Source organism: Octopus sinensis, linkage group LG7, assembly GCF_006345805.1.
Source record: "Octopus sinensis linkage group LG7, ASM634580v1, whole genome shotgun sequence".
NCBI classification, from domain to species: Eukaryota; Metazoa; Mollusca; class Cephalopoda; order Octopoda; family Octopodidae; genus Octopus; species Octopus sinensis.
The window spans coordinates 90001-107500 of NC_043003.1; the positions used below are offsets into that span (position 1 = coordinate 90001).

Below are 17500 nucleotides of genomic sequence, written 5' to 3' on the forward strand. Positions count from 1 at the left end.
TGCCACAACCTCAACAGCACAGAGATACAGAGGCACAACCCGAGATACAACCCAAAGAGGCAAGGCAACAACTGGCAACACTGGCTTATATTCAAACAACAGTTTATACGACAATCAATTGCTACACATCAAATACATTTAAAGCAAACAACAAATCAATACATCATACGGTATACCACAGATCAAAGCATTTAACAACATGCATGTAACAATATAACAGTGTTCAGTACCGACACAAACAGTCCAGATCAAATAATGTTCACGATACGTCACAGTCCAATCAGAACACTTCGATACATTATACAATGTTCGTATCACAACAATTCACGTTACAATTCAACAAGTCCTTTACTCAATTCACAATGTTCTTTATCGACTACATCGACAGTCCTTTTTCTCTCTTCTTTCTCTTCTTTTCTTTTATATCGTGACACGTATCAATACACAATCAATACAATTAAATACCTTATTCCTAATTGAATCTGCCAGTGTCCCATTCCTCTCAATACTGCTAATTCCTCTGTACAATATTCCCTTCTGTGCCGCCAAGCCTTCGCATCCCAGCCTGGTCCCAAGATTCCAACTCCTTGCTGACTTCCAAGATCCGTCTGTGTTCTTCGACGACCGCTCACCGACTGCCCTTCTTGACGACCAACTGCCAACTACCAGACCTCACTTCGTCTCTGTCCTTCTTCCACTCCCCTCATCTCCCTCTGTCCATATCGCTCTTACCCTCTCTAACTGCCCTGGTCCTTATACTCTATCTATATCCTCAATCTGTCCCTTACTGCTTATCCTTTCTATTTGCCCTCTGCTCTTACTCTATCGCTATCGCCTACTGTCTCTTAGCCTCTCTATCTGCTCTCTGATCCCTTAGCCTCTCTATCTGTCCCTTTTCTCTTACTGTCAATACCCTCTCCATCTGTTCTTAGATTCCCTTAATCTGTCTTCCTCTTTCACTTCTTCAAGGGGTGCTCAGAATGACCTCCAATCGACCGCACAAGGTCAGAAAGGTCTCATTAATCTCCCACTAGACAAAGGACCCGTCACTTTTCACCAGACATACTGGAACCATTATTCCTATGTGGGTCACTAGAAACACTACACTAATTAAACCCGAAATGCACTTAGCCAACCGTAACATACGAATTAATCTTGTGTGAAACTGTTAAATTGATATTGAATATTGTTCTTCTCATTTGCTGGCGTTAATACTTGCATTATTATAAATATTGGTAAAGGAGTTTGTGCAACTAAAGTAGATGTTTAATAGTTTCTGATTGAGAAGTGCTTTGCTCTGTTCAGGTCAGACAACAGTTCGCTTTCATCTGACCGGGAAATTTGATAAAGCTTACACCAGTAATACTATCTTGGCACAATTATATCACTATAATCTTCCTGTTGATTAATAATAGGAATGGAATTAAATTGAATAGGAATTTTGTCATTAATAAATATCAAGTCTAAAAACTTTGAATAATAAAATATTTTATAGAGCTTTCAGATTCAATCTCTTTCCTACCAAATTATCCCTATTTCCAGTCAAATATAATCCTTGATTCCATTACCAGGCAAGTGACCAAAGTACGACCCAGTGCCAAAAGAATAGTGATCTACAGGGGTCCCTGTGCACGACGGATGCGTAATTTGGATGAAGTTGACAAATATTTATTAGCAACTAATTGTAATTTGTCTATTGATTTATTCACTTTTGATCCCAACCTCCACACCCATACTGAATTTGTACCTATCAAGGTAGGTTTTTTTCTCTTCAGTTTTTGTTCTCTTTTATTTCAAAACCATTTCTCAAATTCTTTTCTTCTTTTACCGTTTTTGTTCCGTCACAATGCGGCCATGTTGAGGGTTTAGTTGAACATGTCAACTCCTGCTACTTATTTTATTGACTGTTACTAATTTTATCGACCTCAGAAAGAGGAAAAGCAAGTGGGCCTGGTCAGGATTTGAATCTCAAATGTAAACACACACACACATGCGCACGTGTTTCCTTGGTGAGATAGTGGAGCGGGGGGGGGGTCTTGATAAATTGATCTTTTATAAAATTACTATTTTTAAATCTCACTATGAGAGATATTCAGCAGCAGTACTTTGGAGTAAAGATTCTTTGCCAACATAACATGGCAGTCCTGGTTTAGGACGAATCTTGCTGCAATTTAGCCCCAGGAAACATCATCTCCAGCTGGCTATACGATGCGATCTGTGTCCTTATATTTTCGAACGAGGGAATCTAGCACCCCCACTCAGCTGCAAACAATATCTGGGTATCACGATTTCTGGATTTTGGCTAGAGGTTAGAAAATATAAGGACACAGGTCGTATCATATAGCCAGCTGGAGACGATGTCTCCTGGGGCTAAATTACAGCAACATTCATAAACCAGGACTGCCATGTTTTGTTGGCAAACAATCTTTGATCTTTTATACGTTTGAATATTTTGTTTCTTTTTCTCCCTGGATCAATATATTGATAATAGATTTCAGGTTATGTCTGTTTATTAATTGAACACAATTGGCATCAGCACCTTCCCTCTCTTCACGCATAGACTTACACACACTAACAGAGAGAAGGAGAAAAAACATGGAATAATCATAAACAGGGCAAATTTAAGCCATTTCTCTGCAGACTGAAAAAATGATGAAGAACCTTAACCGTAATCGATTTTCAAAGAGAGGAAGAGAAAAACAAAATGTTTGACGTCAAATTAATCGGCATCAAAGCTGCAATGCCAAGAAAATGGTGCCAATAGGATCAATAGAAAACGGCAAAATCCAATGAAATTCCAATGATTTCCTCCAAGGATTATTACCATATTCCATACAATAGAATTATTTATTGTTTTTGTTTCATTGCAGACTTTCTGTGATATCAAAGATATTTCATATGGTAAAGAAAATGTTCCAGTGTCTTGTGTGAATGGTATCGACCGGCAGTATCCTGCCTATGTAGAATATTCCACTAAGCGGTATCCTGCCAAAGGAGTACATCTTAATTTAGACGAGGAATTTTTGATTAGCTGTGATTGTACCGATGGCTGTCGGGTAATGTATCACCTTATGATATTATTTACACAAGTTGTACCAGTAATATGTAGGGATGCATGTTAGAGTGGTTCTCAACTGTTTTTTACCCATGGGCCTTTTTGATTCCTATTTTATTTTACTTGATACCTGACTGGCTCTTGTGCTGGTGGCACGTAAAAAGCACCCACTACACTCTTCAGAGTGGTTGGTGTTAGGAAGGGCATCCAGCTGTAGAAACCTTGCCAGATCAGATTGGAGCCTGTTGCAGCCTCCTGGCTTGCCAGTCCCCAGTCAAACCGTCCAACCCATGCCAGCATGGAAAATGGACGTTAAACAATGATGATGATGGATGCCGATAACCATTTTGAAATTTAAAAAATATCAGGAATTGTATAGGAAAATTGTTAAAATATTTTGTGTATTGTAAAAGTATAACTGGTTTACGTTATTTACATTTGACGGATATTTGTCCTCATCTTGTTTGTTGTTAACGCAATGTTTCAGCTGATATCCCCTCAAGCCTTCATCAGGTGTCTTGGGGAATGGGAACCCAGGTTTGAAATTTTCCCATGATTCCTGATGAAGGCTGGAGGGTATATCAGTCAGAATGTTTTGTTAACAACAAAGGAATGGGAACCCAGGTTCGAAATTTCCCCAAGACAACTGATGATGGCTGGAGGGTATGTCAGCCGAAACATTGTGTAAACAACAAACAAGATGAGGACAAATATCCATCAAATGTAAATAATGTAAATAATTCCTCATCTCTTAAATATAGAACTGTATAACTGGTTTATTGCACATAGTTTTTAATAACTGAATCTTATGCAGATTCCCAAGAGCCATATGGATCCTGGTTGAGAATCCCTGTGTTAGAGGATTTGTTAGCAACAAGATTCATTTGATGCTCCGGTATGTTTGACTGGTTACGAAGGGGAGGGGAAAGATGTTGCCAGAAACTGCTGAGAAAGTCAGCTGTTATATCTGGCTCAAAAGAGAGGACAAGTTGTGCAGCGAGAGTGAATATTGAACATGGTAGAAACATTTGACTCAGTCACAACAAAGTTTGTGCTGTTGCACAGGAGTCTTCTGACCTCCATTGGTGGATGGCAGCTCTGGTGTCATATTGGAAGGGGCTGAAGCACCTACAGTAAACCCTTGATCCACTACAAGGATTTAACTCTAAATTTTGTGTAGTTTTGTTTGGTTTTGGTTTGTGTTTACATGCTATTTAGCCCTAGGTTAGCCCTGGTTGAGAAGATCTAAATCAAAGTTATTCCAGCTGTGACCACCCATTTTTCTTTCCAAACATGATAGTGGATTTAGGTAGGGGTAAATGGAGGGATATTTAGTTATTTCTAGCAGGTCAAGCAAACATACAGACCAACCCTTTTTGGTTTGTGTGCTTTTGTTTGTATAGATGTTGTTGGGGTTTGTGTGAAATGTGTTCTGGTTTAGGACAAATGTTGCTATAATTTAGCCTGAGGAGACATCGTCTCCAGCTGGCTGTACGACACGATCTGTGTCCTTATATTTTCAAACAAGGGAATCTAGCACCCCGACTCAGCTGAAAATAATATCTCTGTATTTCGATTTCTGGGTTATTTCCCTTCATCAGCACAGAATAATTGTTCGACTAGAAGTGGCACTACCAAATTCCAGTTTGAAATTTATAGTTTTCAAAGTGACAACTAGTCAGTGATCTATAAAATAGAAAATTACTATTTTTAAATCTCTCAACGAGAAAAAAACTCTATATTTCAAACAGGAATTTGGCAGTGCCACCTCTAGCTGAACAATTATTCTTTACTGATGAAGAGAAATAACTTGGAAATAGCGATACACAGATATTGTTTTGAGCTGAGTGGGGGTGCTAGATTCCCTTGTTCGAAAATATAAGGATACAGATTGTGTCGTACAGCCAGCTGGAGACGATGTCTCCTGGGGCTAAATTACAGCAACATTTGTCCTAAACCAGGACTGCCATGTTATGCTGGCAAATAAGCTTTACTCCAATGTCTCAGATTGTTCATCTTTTCTCTCCCAGTCTCTTCTCACTCTATTGAAGTTTCAATCCTTCAGTCATTGTCTTTTTTTCTCTCTCTCCCTTCAGGACAGAACTAAATGTGCATGTATTCAGATGACAATTGAAGCCACCACAGCCAGTCCGGGTGGCCATGCAGATGAGAGTGTTGGCTATAAGTATCGACGTTTGAGTGAACCAATTCTAACAGGGTAAGGCACTCATATTACCTCTCTCTCTCTCTCTCTCTCTCTCTCATACAAATTGTTTTAGATTTTTTACAAACAACTTGCAGATGCTATTGCTACCAGTTGAAAGCTCTGCATACTGGATGCTGGCAAATTTATGGGGTCACCAGGAGAAAAAATGTGTGCTGTTTCAAGGCCTTCCTCTTGATGGCATCATGCTCCCCCCCCCCCCAATGGGGCTCTGCTTGCTATGAAGACTGGTTATCAGGTTTTGCTCAGTATTCTCTTTTAAACCAAATCCAGTGGCTTGCTTTCTCCACTGCAGTCTAGATGTCACTCATGATGGTGTGTGTGTGTGTGATCATCATCGTTTAACGTCCGTTTTCCATGCTAGCATGGGTTGGATACTAGCATGTTGTGTGTGTGTGTGTGTGTATATATATATATAATATATATATATATATATATATATAAGGATCATTTTATGACTTCATTAAATCAAAAAGTAATTTTATTAGACCAGAGAACAGAAACAAAAGTAGGACTGCAGCTGGAAGTGTTCAGGTGAGACACTGAGGCGAAAGGAGCTAGAAGGGCTCAGGTGAGACACTGAGGCGAAAGGAGCTAGAAGTGCTCAGGTGAGACACTGAGGCGAAAGGAGCTAGAAGGGCTCGGGTGAGACACTGAGGCGAAAGGAGCTAGAAGGGCTCAGGTGAGACACTGAGGCAAAAGGAGCTAGAAGGGCTCGGGTGAGACACTGAGGCGAAAGGAGCTAGAAGGGCTCAGGTGTGAGCTAGAAGGGCTCGGGTGAGACACTGAGGCGAAAGGAGCTAGAAGGGCTCGGGTGAGACACTGAGGCGAAAGGAGCTAGAAGGGCTCGGGTGAGACACTGAGGCGAAAGGAGCTAGAAGGGCTCAGGTGAGACACTGAGGCGAAAGGAGCTAGAAGGGCTCAGGTGAGACACTGAGGCAAAAGGAGCTAGAAGGGCTCAGGTGAGACACTGAGGCGAAAGGAGCTAGAAGGGCTCAGGTGAGACACTGAGGCGAAAGGAGCTAGAAGGGCTCAGGTGAGACACTGAGGCGAAAGGAGCTTGAAGGGCTCAGGTGAGACACTGAGGCGAAAGGAGAAATAAACTGAAAGGTATAATGAATAAACGCTCCAAAACAACTTTCCCAATCATTCCCAAATTACCAAAAATCGAATCGTTCATCGTTTAACGTCCGTTTTCCATGCTAGCATGGGTTGGATGATTTATCTGAGGACTGGTGAACCCGATGGCTGCACCAGGCTCCAGTCTGATCTGGTAATGTTTCTACAGCTGGATGCCCTTCCTAACACCAACCACTCTGAGAGTAGTGGGTGCTTTTTACGTGCCACCGGCATGAAGGCCAGTCAGGCATATAGATATATATGAAAACAATAGGGCACGCAATGGTTAAACCCAACAGTATACCTACACACAAATAAAAGGTGATAATACCTAAAAGGGTAATACAAGTGAAATCGAATGAAGAATGTGATAACCAGAAATGTGAAGCAGATGAAAAGATGTTGCCTTTGGATTTCCCCAATGGATTGTACATCAACGATGTGAAGCAGCATCCTTTGAAACGATTGTAGAGATGGGCTTGAATGGACTCTGTTCTGGTTACTTTACACTTTTATATTTATACTCTTGTATTTTTATATATTTATATATTATTTCAGCTCCACTGCCTTAAATATTTAGTCGCCTTCATGAATTTATTCCATATATATGTTTTATTCATTCAACTTCTCCTATTACCCTTTTAGGTCTTATCACCATATATTTGTGTGTGTATATTTTATACTGTTGGGTTTAACCATTGGGTGCCCTATTATTTCAATATATATTTATATTTGATTTTTAATAATTTGGGAATGATATAAAGTTGTTTTGACTGATTGGAGCACTTATTCATTATACCTTTCAATTTATATGTAAAAGCAGAACTAAGTTATTCTTTAATCTAATGTGTACGTGCGCTGCTCTCTCTCGCCTCTTTCCCTTTTTACAGGAGATTGAACAACAATTAATTGCATGTACATGATGTGTGTGTGTGTATTTGTGTATATTTTGCTGAAGTACATCAACAAAACATACAAACACTGATGACAAGAACAAAAAAAGGCAAGTACTTTTGAGCAAAAATACCCTTTGTGGTATTTCTCCAACCCAAGTTGTGCAGACAATCCCTTATCACTCCCACTACCAACTGGAAACTTGGAATCACAACTGCCATTATGTTACGAAATGTGATGTAAATTTAAGAGAAATATGCAAAAGAAGTTGTTTGTAAATGCAGTCTTTTATATTTGTTTTTTTGTTGGTTGTTTCAGCATTTATGAGTGTAGCAGCCGATGTAAATGTGACTACAGATGTTTCAACAAAGTTGCACAGAATGGCCTGCAGTTGCGACTACAAGTGTTCAAAACAGAAAAACGGTAAGAAAAATATTTTGTTGAATCGCAGATCTTTGAACTAGTATGCTGTGTAATTTGGCCAAGAATATTTTTTTCCTTTGTGCATGTATTTGTAATTAATTATATCATATTGTGTGTGTGTGTGTGCACATGCATGAAACCAATCACATCATCATCATCATCATCGTTTAACGTCCGTTTTCCGTGCTAGCACAGGTTGGACGGTTCAACCGGGGATCTGGGAAGCCAGGAGGATACACCAGGCTCCAGTCTGATCTGGCAGTGTTTCTACAGCTGGATGCCCTTCCTAATGCCAACCACTCCGTGAGTGTAGTGGGTGCTTTTTACGTGCCACCTGCACAGGTGCCAGGGGAGTCTGGCAGCGGCCCCGATCGGTTGGTGCTTTTAACGTGCCTCCGGCACGGAAGCCAGTCAAGGCGGCACTGGCATCGGCCACATTCAGATGGTGCTTTTTACGTGCCACTGGCACGGAAGCCAGTCTAGGCGTGTTTATTTAATATCTCTCTACCCTCCAGGCATCTGGAATCCTGAGTTGAGTGGGTGAAAACTTGGCCCCCAAACGACAGTTTTGAGTTCATTCCCAGTATTTGGAATCCTTGGGTGAGTGTCATCAACTCTAGCCCCAAGGTGACCAAAGTCTTGTAAGTGGATTTGCTTGGTGTTATGAAGGGCATCCAGCTGTAAAAAATCCTACCAAAACAGTCACAGAAGTCTGGTGCAGGCTCCTGTCAAATCGTCCCACCCATGCCAGCCTGAAAGGCAGACATTAAACTGATGAAACTGAAAAAAGCCCATTGTGTGTGTCCTCATCTTGACATGGTGTGGTTGCTGTAAGCGAGTGTCATTCATTTCCATTATTCTGTGAGAATACGTCTGGCTATGGGAAAATGTTACCTGAGTTGGAAACAGGTGAGTGTTGGTGATTGACCAATTTGGAGGTGGGGACAGTGGTGGCAATAGCTCCGAATAAGAACTGATTTGAAAGGTGGTGACTCATCCAGCACACGTACCAGGCATGGCAAAAGTGAACCTAGGCTCAGAGATGGCTGTGGGGTTAAGAAGTTTGTTCCCCAACCATGTGACACGAAAATTAGTGTCATGTCATTGTTGATATTTTTTAGCCCCAGGCCAGCCAGCATTGAGCAACTTTATTATCAAAGGCATTTTACATTATCAAAAGTAACCATGTGGTTCAGAAGCTTGCTTCCCAACCGTGCGGTCTTGGGTTCAGTCCCACTGTATGGCACCTTGCGTAAGTGTCTTTTACTGTAGCCCAAGGCTGATGAAAACCTTGTCAGTGGACTTGGTACACAGAGACCGAAAGAAACCATTGTTTGACATCACATGATTGTTGTAAACAACTGAGCTGTTCATTTCTGTCTGGTCGTGGGAGATATGTTGCTTAGAAACCGGTAAGAGTTGTTGACAGGAAAGGCATCTGGCCATAGAAAATATGCCTCAATCCACTTCATCTGACCCATGCAAGCATGGGAAAGTGGACATTAAGTAACAAACTTGTCTCTCCTTTTTTAATATGATAAGGTATAAGTCAAAGGAGATTTGGATGCTATTTCTAGCAGATCGGATTCTTGTCACTGCCTTGTTATAGTTTCCATGGTGATGGCGTTGATGTGTATTTTTAAGAGAGTTTTAAATTTAAAATATGACAACACTACTTACCTTTGTTGTGGAATATTTATTATTATTATTATTGGGCAGCAAGCTGGCAGAATTGTTAGCTTGCTGGGCAAAATGCTGAGCAGTATTTTGTCCATCGCTACATTCTGAGTTCATATTCCGCCAAAGTCAATTTTGCCTTTCATCCTTTCGGGGTTGATAAAATAAGTACCAGTTGTGTACTGGGGCTGATGTAATTGGCTCATCCCTTCCCCCAAAGCTGCTGCCCTTGTGGCAAAATTTGAAACCATTATTATTATTATTATTATTTGTTTTCAGGGGCTGGGGTCTGCGCTGCTTGGACGATATTCCAACTGGTGGCTTTATTTGTATTTATGCTGGTCAGTTGTTGACAGAACAAGGAGCCAATGAGGTATGTTTACTTGATCTAAACATTCACTTGTTACTAGAATATTTCCAAACAACATCCTACTATTGTGTTCCTTTCCAAACCAAAATCAATGCAGACAATTTTCATCATTTCCATACCATTTGGCCTCTGGCTCTGTCACATGAAATTCCTTTCATGGAAGTTTCATGTTGGTTTATGTTCCAAACATCAGCCAAACAACAACGGATCTTTCACTAAATTCTTCATTGTTTTCAAGATTATTTGAAGCAAAGGCAATGTATGTCATCAGAAATATTGTAACAAAACGATTAAATAATTCCAAACAGGCGCAGGAGTGGCTGTGTGCTAAGTAGGTTGCTTACCAACCACATGGTTCCAGGTTCAGTCCCACTGTGTGGCGCCTTGGGCATGTATCTTCTATAGTCTCAGGCCGACCAAAACCTTGTGAGTGGATTTGGTAGATGGAAACTGAAAGAAGCCCGTTGTGTGTGTTTGTTTGTCTCCCCTCTCTGACATCACTTGACAACCGATGCTGGTGTGTTTACGTCCCCCGTAACTTAGCATTTCAGCAAAAGAGACCGATAGAATAAGTACTAGGCTTACAAAGAATAAGTCTTGGGGTCAATTTGCTGAACTAAAGGTGGTGCTCCAGCATGGCCACAGTCAAATGACTGAAAGAAGTAAAAGAGTATATACTTAAAACAAAATAACTGTAAATTTGAAAACAGCAAAGGGTAATCTTTCTCTTGTTATTTGTTTTAGTTATTCGACTGTCCCCATGCTGGAGCAGTGCCTTGAAGGGTTTTAGTCAAATAGATCAACCCCAGTATTTATTTTTTCCAAGTCTGGTACTCATATAATCATTGTTTTGCTGAATCACTTAGGAGATGTAATCAAACCAACACCAGTTATCAAGTGGAAAAGTGTAGTTTAAATCCGAAGCATTATATTATGGGACCAGCTTTCGAGCTTGAGAAATATGCTGACAGAATACTGTTAGGAGGATGTATTACACCCTCTGAGGGTCTTGTGAGTTACTTGGTGATCTGACTGGGGCCAGTGCCATGAGAAATGCACCCAGTGGTCGGCGTTAGGAAGATCATTCAGCCATAGAACCCATGCCAAAGTAGACTCTGTAGAGCTTGGTACAGTCTCTCGGCTCTCACCAGCTCCTGTCAAACTGTCCGACCTATGCCTGTATGGAAAATGGACATTAAATGATGATTAGTTCACTCCCTTCTCTGCGGCACCAGAGTTTCTATGGTTTGGAGGAAAGAGAAAATCAGTCACAACAAAAAAAAAAAAAATTCTTTATAATTGACTCTTAGTATTTACCCTGCTTTGGTATTTTGTAGTGGAATACTTGTAAACTTTTCTGTTGATAATTCCTCTTTTCCAACTGACCGATTTCGCTGTTGTTCCACTGATCAGGATGGCCAGCAGTATGGGGACGAATACCTTGCAGAGCTTGACTACATTGAAGTGGTTGAGAAACACAAAGAAGGTTATGAAAGTGAAGTTGTTGATCTTGATGATGCGGAGAGTACCTCCTACTCTTCACTCTCCTCCAATAGCAGCAGATCTTCAAACACTGCAGATCAGTAAGTAATCTTCATTCTTTATCATCATACTCCATTGCTGTGTGTGTCTCTCCAGCTGGACTTTCACGGACTTTCTTCATGCTATCGTCAGTGGGATTTGAAGCAAATATGTATATTTGAATATGAATTCTCTCCAGGATGTTGTTATTTTTGGAATTTCCTCTCTGCACATGGTTTTCTTGTAGCCATTGACTGTCAGCTGTTCAAGGATAACATTATTAACCCTTTAGTATTTAAACCAGCCACATCCAGTTGGAAATATTCCAAACTGGCCAGATTCAGCCTCTCACAGCTACCCTAGTCTCATTCTTAAAATATAGTCACCTCATCAAACTCTCAAAGCTACAAGATACTGCATGATTAATTCAGAACATTATGAATAAATTAGCATACATTTGGCAGAGTTATCTGAATGCTAAAGGGTTCACTACATTGATGTCAGTCTTCAGGGGCTTCCAAAAGTCATGAGCTGAGGTCCTTCCTCTAGACATGAACAGTTGAGTGAAACAGAAAGCAAGCAACTATGGGCTGTGAAGGCACATGGCTCAGTGGTTAGACCGTCAAACTTATGATCATGAGTTTGAATCCCAGACCGGGCTGCATGTTGTGTTCTTGAGCAAGACACTTTATTTCACGTTGCTCCTGTTCACTCAGCTGTAGAAATGAGTTGTCACGCCACTGGTGCCAAGCTGTATCGGCCCCTTTGCCTTTCCCTTGGATAACATCAGTGGTGTGGAGAGGGGAGGCCGGTATGCATGGGCGACTGCTGGCCTTCCACAAACAATCTTGCCCGGACTTGTGCCTTGGAGGGGAACTTTCTGGGTGCATTCCCATGGTCATTCATGACTGAAGGGCTCTGATGGGCTTGAGTTAACAAAAACCTCGTATGGGAAATTTAATTGATGGAAATTGTGCTGAAGCTCATTTTGTGGTGTGTTTGTGCATGCTTGCAGTTTCTCTTTCAATCTTGTCTGCCTTATATCAATAGAAAATGCCAACCATTTATTAATATAAAATGCAATCGGACCACTTTAAAGACATGAAGTAACAATTAGGACCAATAGACCCCAGTATACTAGAAACCTTAACCACACAGCTAGCATGATGCTGCTGCAGCTTCCTCTGCTATCAGAGGTATGATATTCACCCATTGTTTCAATTTGGTGCTTATTTTATCAATCTCTCTTTGTTGGACTACTAAGTTACAGGACAGATACTTGTTTTTAGACTTGTGTAAACATAAACAAAACCATGTCCTTGATGGATTTCGATGCTCCTTAGAGTGTTGGGCAATCTGAAATTACAGGAGAAAACACTTGGTCCAAGTGTCATGCTGTGGGACTGAACCTAGGACCAGGCGGTTGTGAAGCAGACTTCCTGACCACACAGCCATACTAACATCAACTCTTGCATATTACTCCCTTGAATCCTAGGCAGCAGGTCTCGGCCACTGCTCCTGGAGCCACATGTGCCCTTCAAGCATCCTTCCACTCTCCCTTAACTGCCTTTTATAAATACATTAAACTTTTCTTTAATTGACTTGTTTTACTCTTTTGGTGTGGATCTCCTAAAAAAGTCCAGGTTTTGAATCTGACCAAGAACTACTGATCTTAGGATTCATAAGGTCAATTACCCAGTTTCCATGGCATCAATATGACCAAAATCACAACCTTCTTCCGTTGAACAGGATGCTAGTCCATTTACAGTTGAGTGGACTGGGCTAATGGATTTTGAAGTTGTTTTCCTTAAGAACACAACTTGCTGCCTGGTCCTGGAATTCCTCTTGCTGTTCACGGTCATACTGTACATTTCTTTCAAACTCTTCCTCTTGTTTTTCTCTCTTCCTTTCTTATAAACCAATGAGATACCATTTCAACTTAGCAGCAACTTTGTGTTCTCTTTGTAGGGATCATTCTGATAAGAAGACAACTGAAAATGGCAGTGAAGAAAAGCTGGGGAAACTCGTGTTAAAGAGAGAAGCCAACAAAGATAAAGAGTGGTTGGGATTTTCTTTTTCAGTTTTTTTGCATTTCTCTCTTTTTTTCTTCTTTACTAAAATGTTTCCAATGATACAACAATGCACTATAATACAAAACAATGGCCTATAATAAACTGTTGTAATTTAACCATCCATAGTTTGATAATATTTTGGAATAAAATTCCTTCCTCAGATATCCCTAAACTAAATCACAACAGGTACATAACCCATTGTCTGTATTATAGAGCATTGTTGTACCATTCAAAACTTTTTATTCTTTACAAACAATACACAATGCTTCAAGCAAACTACAAGACTCATAAAATGTAAACCTTTGTACATCTTGTGTACAACAGGCAGAGGTGTGGCTGTGTGGTAAGAAGCTTGCTTCCCAACCACATGGCTTCAGGTTCAATCCTGCTGCATGGCACCTTGGGCAAGTGTCTTCTACTATAGCTCCAGGCTGGCCAAAGCCATGTGAGTGGAGTTGTTGATGGAAACTGAAAGAAGCCCATTGTGTGTTACTGTCATGCAAGTGGTTTCCATTTCTAATGACTGGTTATGGAGAAATATTACCTTACTTGGAAACAGCATTCCGAAGAGCCTATTTCCTGCGTCCCAACCGCCTCCTGGTCCTAGGTGCAGCCCACAGCATGCTCCTGGTGTCTGTGACATATGAAACTTATGCAAAGTGATAATAGATGACTGTGGGTGTTGACCTCAGAACATATGGAGTCATAACGAAATACCACAAGGTGTTATATTTGTCGCTCTACTGGTTCTGTCAAATGGTTTAAATATTAATGAAATATAAGGTGGAGGGAGCTGGCAGAAATGTTAGCACACTGGGCAAAATGCTTAGCGGCATTTTGTCTGACTTCAGGATCTGAGTTCAAATTCCATCAAGGTTGACTTTCCCTTTCATGGTTGATAAAATAAGTACCAGTTGAGTACTGGGGTTGATGGAATCAACTTATCTCCTCCCTTGAAATAACTGGCTCTTATTTACATTTGACGGATATTTGTCCTCATCTTGTTTGTTGTTAACACAACATTTCGGCTGATATACCCTCCAACCTTCATCAGGTGTCTTGGAGAAACTTCGAACCTGGGTTCTCATTCCTAAGGTATTTTTTGATGTTATTATTCAGGTCACTGCCTGGAATCAAACTCAGAATCTTGGGTTTAGTAGCCTGCGCTCTTAACCACTATGCCATATGCCCGTGGGCCATAGCGGTTAAGAGCGCAGGCTACTAAACCCAAAATTCTGAGTTTGATTCCAGGCAGTGACCTGAATAATAACATCAAAAAATACCTTAGGAATGAGAACCCAGGTTCGAAATTTCCCCAAGACACCTGATGAAGGCTGGAGGGTATATCAGCCGAAATGTTGTGTTAACAACAAACAAGATGAGGACAAATATGCGTCTAATGTAAATAATTCCTCATCTCTTAAATATAGAACTGTGCCAATATTTGAAATCAATATTAATAAAATATAAAGATTAAAAACATTATTGTTTTTTGTCAACAAATGTGAAATAGAATTTGTGTCTATGTTGTCCTTCATTTCAACATAATTTAGGTTTAATGAGTTACTTTTAAAATTTAAACCTAATTTATTGTGTAGGTCTGTGAAAATCCAAGGTTCGTCTCAGCGTACTGCTGATTGGGTGGACAGTTTGAATAACGAACCAATTGTTATTGATGATGATGAAGATGAGGAAGAGGATAATACACAAACGACCAAGTCTGACTCCTCAGCTCCAACCCCGATTCCAGCCACAAAGAGAGGCAACATCTTCACTATATTAGAAGAGAAGAAAGAACCAACGCCAAATGCTGATGAACTGCCAGATTTGGAAGAAAAGCTTCCTGGTCTTGGTCGGTTGAAATTTTTTATATCTCTCTCTCTCTCTCTCCCTCCCTCTGTTTCTGTCTCTCCCTCTCTCTGTTTCTGTCTTTCTCTCCCAGTTTCCTCATGCATCCAGAGGTGGACTTGGAGTATTTAGAGTTAAAATCAACAGGTTGGATGCTGGGTTGTCTTAGCAGCATCATAAGCCACTTGGCAAATCAGTGCCCTGGGCTCCAGAGTGTTTATTGACAGCAGACAGATCAGAATTGGGACCCTACTCTTGTGAGGCCCTGGGTAAACTGCCTAGTATGCCCATACCTTGAGAGATGGTACCAGATGGATGCCAAGTCATGGGTCTTGGGAGAGCTTTGACTCTTGTAATATTGCTGCTGATATTTCTTGAGGTTTTTGTCTACTGTCCAATATGTAACAGCATCACCATACTTTTATTTGTATTTATAGCTCTTCGCAAATGTACCAGATCTACAACAAGGTCCAGATTCAAGAACCTTCCAAACCCAAAAGGTAATTCTTATGAACTTGATATATTTATTTTGACAGACAGGTATTGAGTATTACAGTTTGTGGAAGAAACACCTCTGTATATTATCCATAAAGCATGTCTATATTTTATACATAATATGTTAACCACCAAATGTACCACTGGTGGTTCATTGCTAACTTCACACACCATCTTAGGCACCACCAGTGATAAATTTCCGTAATTTGAGGAAATATTTTATCTTATATCTTTGACATGGTTTCATGGATATTTAAATAACACGAGTGCTAAATATTAAAGTTTAATCCTTGAGCATTTAAGCCAGCCAGATCTGGTCTCTCACACCTACCTTACAATGTCATTCTAAAAATGAACAATCACATCATCAAAATTTTGAAGCTTCAAGATAAATGCATAATTAATTTTAAACAATGTGATTGAATAAATCTTACCTCTGACAGAAAAATCTGAAAACTAAAGACTTAATTATGAAATATTGTAAAAATGCCAAAAAAATTTGCGTTTCCTTGTAATTAAACAGTGTGAAATATGTGGGGCCAGTGGTCAGTTCGAGTAACAAGACGTGGCAGTAAACACCCTGTCTGATACAGACTTTGATATCATGGATGCTAGTTTTAAGCCTCTCTCTCTCTCTCCACCTCACTTATCTGTCAAAGACTTTCTCAAAGAAAGCAGCAGCCGTTACTGTGTTTTATTTGATTTCCTTTTGTATTCAAAGATGGAAAGAACCCGAGCAAAGAGAGGATTGAAGAAAGGGAGCAACGACCCAGTACTCGTTACTACTTCAATGATGGTCAGCTGTGCTATGTGATGGATGCTAAATCAATGGGAAATCTTGGCCGTTTCCTAAATGTTAGTAATTTTTGTTGTTTCTTTCAAACTTACTCTTTTTTTAAAACTCTTGTGACAAGTCAGGACAGAAATATTTTCATTGATTCTTACTGTTAAACAAACTGCTAGTAACCAGATTCCAAATATTAGTGGACCGTGGGGAAACTAGTTTTTGGCAAATCGTTCTGTAAGTCCATGCATTCACAACAGTTTCCATTGCCAGTATTTTGAACCAGGACATCATCATTTAACGTCCGTTTTTCAAGCTGGCATGAATTGGATGGTTTGACTGGAGCTAGTAAGGCTGGGAACTGCACCAGGACCCATTTGTCTGTTTTTGGCATGGTTGCTACAGCTAGACGCCCCTAACTCGTTCATTACCAACCCGGCTGAAACTGGTTCTGTAGTACAAATGTCTTGTTTTCATAAGTTTTCAATTAAAATCTTCCACCAAACCTTAGTTATCATTAAGCTGGTGTTAGGAACATAAATTGTGACTAAGTTATTTTATTAAATTCTTTGTTATATTTAAAATTAATTGAAAAAAATATGGAGCATCTCAACAGAAATTTGGTTAAAAAAGGGTTAAAATATATAATAGAGAAACAATTCTTAATCCTTTTGATACCAACCCAGCTAAAACCGGTTCTGGCTCTGTAGTACAAATGTCTTGTTTTCAAAAGTTCTGAATTAAAATCTTCCACCAAACCTTAGTCACAATTTATGTTCCTAACACTAGATGAATGATAACTAAGTTATTTTACTAAATTCTTTGTTATATTTAAAGTAATTGAAAGAAACATAGAGCATCTCAACAGAAATACAGTAACGAAAGGGTTAATGCTGATATATAGTGTACTGGGTGCTTTTTACGTGGCACTCACACCTTGTTAGTGTATAAGAGCACAGGTAGGGTGGTGCTATTGAAGAGTCTGCCAGGCTCTTTTGCTAACCTTAAATCATTACAA

At 40.0% G+C, this 17500-nt stretch overlaps 2 protein-coding genes across 5 annotated transcripts in view; one reads left to right on the top strand and one right to left on the bottom strand.

The window, feature by feature from the left end:
- Positions 1-17500, top strand: part of LOC115213825 (histone-lysine N-methyltransferase SETDB1) — a 75529-nt gene that overhangs the window by 56724 nt on the left and 1305 nt on the right. For all 4 annotated transcript variants that reach the window (XM_036504417.1, XM_036504418.1, XM_036504421.1 and 1 more), the window contains 10 exons: positions 1572-1755; positions 2871-3056; positions 5152-5273; positions 7611-7715; positions 9672-9765; positions 11176-11345; positions 13252-13344; positions 14954-15207; positions 15641-15703; positions 16420-16553. In XM_036504417.1, coding sequence (XP_036360310.1) covers positions 1572-1755; positions 2871-3056; positions 5152-5273; positions 7611-7715; positions 9672-9765; positions 11176-11345; positions 13252-13344; positions 14954-15207; positions 15641-15703; positions 16420-16553 — 1405 coding nt within the window. The remainder of the gene's footprint in view (positions 1-1571; positions 1756-2870; positions 3057-5151; positions 5274-7610; positions 7716-9671; positions 9766-11175; positions 11346-13251; positions 13345-14953; positions 15208-15640; positions 15704-16419; positions 16554-17500) is intronic.
- The window catches only part of LOC115213826, a 42525-nt gene continuing 31915 nt past the window's right edge, over positions 6891-17500 (bottom strand). The window contains exon 12 of the mRNA XM_036504422.1: positions 6891-6900. The gene's annotated coding sequence lies outside the window, so the exon portion shown is untranslated. The remainder of the gene's footprint in view (positions 6901-17500) is intronic.